This window comes from Trichechus manatus, unplaced genomic scaffold (genome assembly GCF_000243295.1).
Source record: "Trichechus manatus latirostris isolate Lorelei unplaced genomic scaffold, TriManLat1.0 scaffold00126, whole genome shotgun sequence".
NCBI classification, from domain to species: domain Eukaryota; kingdom Metazoa; phylum Chordata; class Mammalia; order Sirenia; family Trichechidae; genus Trichechus; species Trichechus manatus.
Genome location: NW_004444062.1, coordinates 6979407 through 6983656, shown reverse-complemented (window position 1 = coordinate 6983656; position 4250 = coordinate 6979407). Strand labels below are relative to the sequence as shown.

Here is a 4250-nt window from a genome sequence, read left to right as displayed (position 1 = left end):
TAGCTTCTCTCTTTTATATCTCAAAAGAGATTGGCTTAAGACTCTATCTAATCTTGTAGGTCTCATCAATATAACTGCCACTAATCCATCTCATTACATCATAGTGATAGGATTTACAACACATAGGGAAATCACATCAGATGATAAAATGGTAGATACTCATACAGTACTGGGAATCATGACCTAGCCAAGTTGACAGACATTTTTGGGGGACACAATTCAATCCATGACATCAACCAATCAGAACGTTTCCTTGTAAGTTCCTGAATTTTCTGTACTTAAACTCTGTGAAAAATGAATCCTTACCAAATGCTGCCCAGTACAGATCACTTTATTATTTCAATAAAACTCTTTGCTTTGATTTTAATTTTAGGAGACTCCAGTTTGCTCTTTGACAGTGACCCCACATGTTACAGAGTAGAACTGAACTCCATAGGATTGTCTTGGCTGTAATTTTTTAATGGAAATAGATTGCCAGACCTTTCTTTTGTGGTGCCATTGGGTGGGTTCAAACTGCCAACCTTTAGATTAGTAGTCAAGTGCAGTTTGTGCCACACAGGGACCATGACGATAGATAGCTGATATTTTTTTCTCACAAGAATTCCTTTTTTGGGGAGTCTTTTGTACTGAATTTGATTATCTGAAAAAAAAAATTCCTTGAAATATATGTTAAATAATATAGCAGCATTTAAAGCTGTCAGGATGGTGCTATGTTGTTTTCTATGGTGCTTGCCTTTGTTGGATTCTATAAGGCTTATGTTTAACAGTAATTTCCCAGTGGGATTTTTGTAACTTGTAGTGAGTGTGACAGTTATGTCATTTCCAGGTTTTATATGTAATACAATTTCAAGAAAGCTCTTTCTAGGTGGAACAGCTTATTTGAACTGATACTCATTTTTTCCTACATTTGGATTTTTAGCCTTTTAAGTTTTTTCTGAAATAATATCTCTTTGAAAGTAGCTATTGCTATGACTTCATTAAAATCTAATGCCTCTCTTTTTCTCCCCCAGGATTCTGCATGGAAAGTGTGTAAAATAGATTGCTTGGTCTAAAATAGAAAAACAGTGGTGACATTTTGCTGAGTTTCCAGACTTTTCTGAAGATGGAACCGATAACATTCACAGCAAGGAAATATCCATTCCCTAATGAGGTCTCTGTGGACTTTGGCCTTCAGCTGGTGGGCTCTTTGCGGGTGCATTCTCTGACCACCATGCCCATGCTGCCTTGGGTCGTGGCAGAGGTGCGGAGACTCAGCACCTCCAGAAAGGGGCCTGTTACCAAGCAAGTCCGGCTTTGTGTTTCACCCTCTGGATTGAGATGTGAACATGAGCCAGGGAGAAGTCAACAGTGGGATCCACTGATCTGTTCCAGCATATTTGAGTGTAAGCCTCAGCATGTTCACAAACTAATTCACAACAGTCAAGACCCAAGTTACTTTGCTTGTCTGATAAAGGAAGATGCGGCCAGCCAGCAGAGTATCTGCTATGTGTTTAAAGCCGATGATCAAACGAAAGTAAGTTGAGCTGGAGATCCAAAAGAGTATGGTGTGGCGGGAGGTTTTAGTTGTATGGGGGTCAGGAAAATTAAGTATACTGGAATGAATAAAAGAGATAATGCTTTGCTTATATAAGATTATTTCATTGGGTTTTTGGGTTAGTGGATAGTTTCATTATAGTTTTGAAGAACATTTGAGAACAGATATTAGAAATGATCAGTTTATGAGTTCAAAAATTCAACAGAGAGATTTATTTAAAGCTATAAATAAGAGCTGAAGTTTCAGAGTTCAAGAGTTTCTGTTATTTAAGAGGTGTATTGTAAGGCAGGACTTCTCAAACTGAAATGTGCGTGTGAATCACCTGGGGATTTTGTTAAAATGCAGATTCTGATTCACTAGGTCTAGGGTGGACTCTAAGACTGAATTTCTAACAAGCTCCTGGGTGGTGTTAATGCTGCTGGTCACAAATTGCACTTTTTGATCTTATTAATAGCAATGTATTTATTTATAAATTGTACAAAAATACTATTAGCTAATTTCACAAGGCACAGTGTTCACTTGGGCAGAGGTCATTGATAACAATAGTGGTTATGAATCTATTTCAAAGAGTACTGATAATTTCAGGGGGTTTTGCCAACTTCATGTCAGATCTGATTAGATGCTTATTGTTTTATCTTGTGATATAGTTGAGAAAAATATACAAGAAATGTTAAATGTGTTGTCAGCTCTGCTATTTTCCTGTTCCTTTGTGCTTGCACTGTTATTAGTATTATTTGCGGTTCTTTGGAAGACTCATATAAAGCCACTTGCCCATTTTGTGAGGATTAATTTAGATAAAATTGAAAATATAATCCATACAGTTCCTTTCTCCATTGGTCCTATGTAAACTGCAGTTTAGTCCAGTATATGGAAATCAAACAAACAGGTGAAGTCCCCACGGATAACCCTGTAAACTGAGGAATCCCATCTTTGTCTAGGGTGCCTAGCGTGGCGTTGATTGAGGATGCCAGTGTTAGGAAAGTCTAAGGTTTTCAGATTTTTTGAATTTAAAATATAAATAGAGATGATCATGTTTTCTCCTGGCACCCAACTGGGTTGTTTTGCATACCCTCTGGGGTGCAAAAGCGTTATTTGGGAATTAGTGTCCTTGGTGACCATGTAGATCTGTGGAGACTCATTGTTTTGTTTGTTCATTCCTTGGTTCATTGGTTTACTCATTCAGTCAGTGACTGATGCTTCAGGTAATGTGGGAGAGAATGTTAGTATCATGCAGTGGGAAGGCAGAGCCCTGGTGGCGCAGTGGTTAAAAGCTCAGCTGCTAACCAAAAGTTCGGCGGTTCAAATCCACCATCCGTTCCTTGGAAACCCTACGGGCAGTTCTACTCTGTCCTGTAGGGTTGCTATGAATCAGAATCGACTCGTTGGCAATGGGTTTGATTTTTGGTTTTAGTGAGAAGGCCGAAGCATCAGTAGGTAAATAAAACGTGGTCAATGCTCCAGGGCATGGCAGGAGGACCAAAAAATGAGGTGGAACACAAACCAGAAGTGTAGCAAGGCCTTTTTGAAATAAAGGCTAATCAGGAGATCACAACTGCCATTTTCTTGCAAAATTGGACATCTTCTTATTATAAACTATTTAATATTATTATTTGTGCATCTCAAATGGTCAGGGTAGTGTGGCGTTTTTCAGAGATTTAGAGGGATGAACTTTCTGGATTCCCATTCTAGCTCTGCCAGCTATGAACTGGGTGGCCTCAGGCAATTGAGCCTATTTCTGCACCTGTAAAATGGGGATAATTATAGTATCTATCTCATAGAATTGCTGGGAGAAGTAAATGAGGTAGAACAGGATCTGGAACATTATGGCCATAAGAAATTTTCATTCAAGTTTAAGTTTTACTGGAAGCAGAATATATGCTAATTTCTTTCTAAGTCTTAGTTTAAAAGAAAAAAAGAGAGAGGTGGATGAGTGTCTTCAGCTCTCAGGATGAGATCCTAGTCATCCTTGAAAAAAATTTTATAAACTAGCAATTAAAAAACTGTATAACTAAAACCTAGTGGTTTCTATAATATTTGGATACATTCCAGCATGAAAATTAGAGAGCTGAACAGTCTATACTACAAGCTCTATACCAGGACCGATATTCTCAGGGGAGAGTTTTTGCGTGAAATAGTTGTTCAGAACTTTACACTTCTGATTCTTTCCCAAATTCTTTTGCAGCCATCTGAAAACAGTCTTTTGGCCAGTCATTCAGATAGCCGACAGGAGGAAGAGATTTATAACAAAATAACGTAATTGGGGCTTCCAGTCTTGCCCAAAGTAGAGAAGTGGCCTTATTCTATGTTTTGAAAAACCACGGTTGAAATATGAATTAGTTCTTCAGTTACTTTTGGCTTGCACACAGTTTTTACAAGTACAAACTGTTATTACTCAGAGTAATAAATTGCTGTCATCGCGCTCATTTTATAAGAGTATTTTGTAACATACCCTTTGCTGTTGAGTCAATTCTGACTCATAGTGACCCTATAGAACAGAGCAGAGCTTCCCCATTGGGTTTCCAAGGGGCGGCTAGTGGATTCGGACTGCTGATCTTTTGGTTAGCAGCTGAGGTATTAACCACGGAGCCACCAGGGCTCCCCACAATGTTTAATGATGTGTAACATAGGCACCTCAATCAGTGATTTTGTGTTGTTGTTGGAAACAGAATGGTAAACCAGATTAGCCATGATTCTCGCATGATATTTTTTATGTTCT

The 4250-nt window shown here is 38.4% G+C and overlaps 1 protein-coding gene across 4 annotated transcripts in view; it reads left to right on the top strand.

Moving 5' to 3' along the window:
• The window catches only part of TBC1D1 (TBC1 domain family member 1), a 276672-nt gene that overhangs the window by 21627 nt on the left and 250795 nt on the right, over positions 1–4250 (top strand). For 3 of the 4 annotated variants that reach the window (XM_023738962.1, XM_023738960.1, XM_023738963.1), the window contains exon 2: positions 1011–1513. In XM_023738962.1, the coding sequence (XP_023594730.1) occupies positions 1103–1513 (411 nt within the window). In that variant the 5' untranslated portion in view covers positions 1011–1102. Of the gene's footprint in view, positions 1–702; positions 1514–4250 lie in introns of those variants that run through there. The other variant, XM_023738961.1, reaches the window with a different exon arrangement.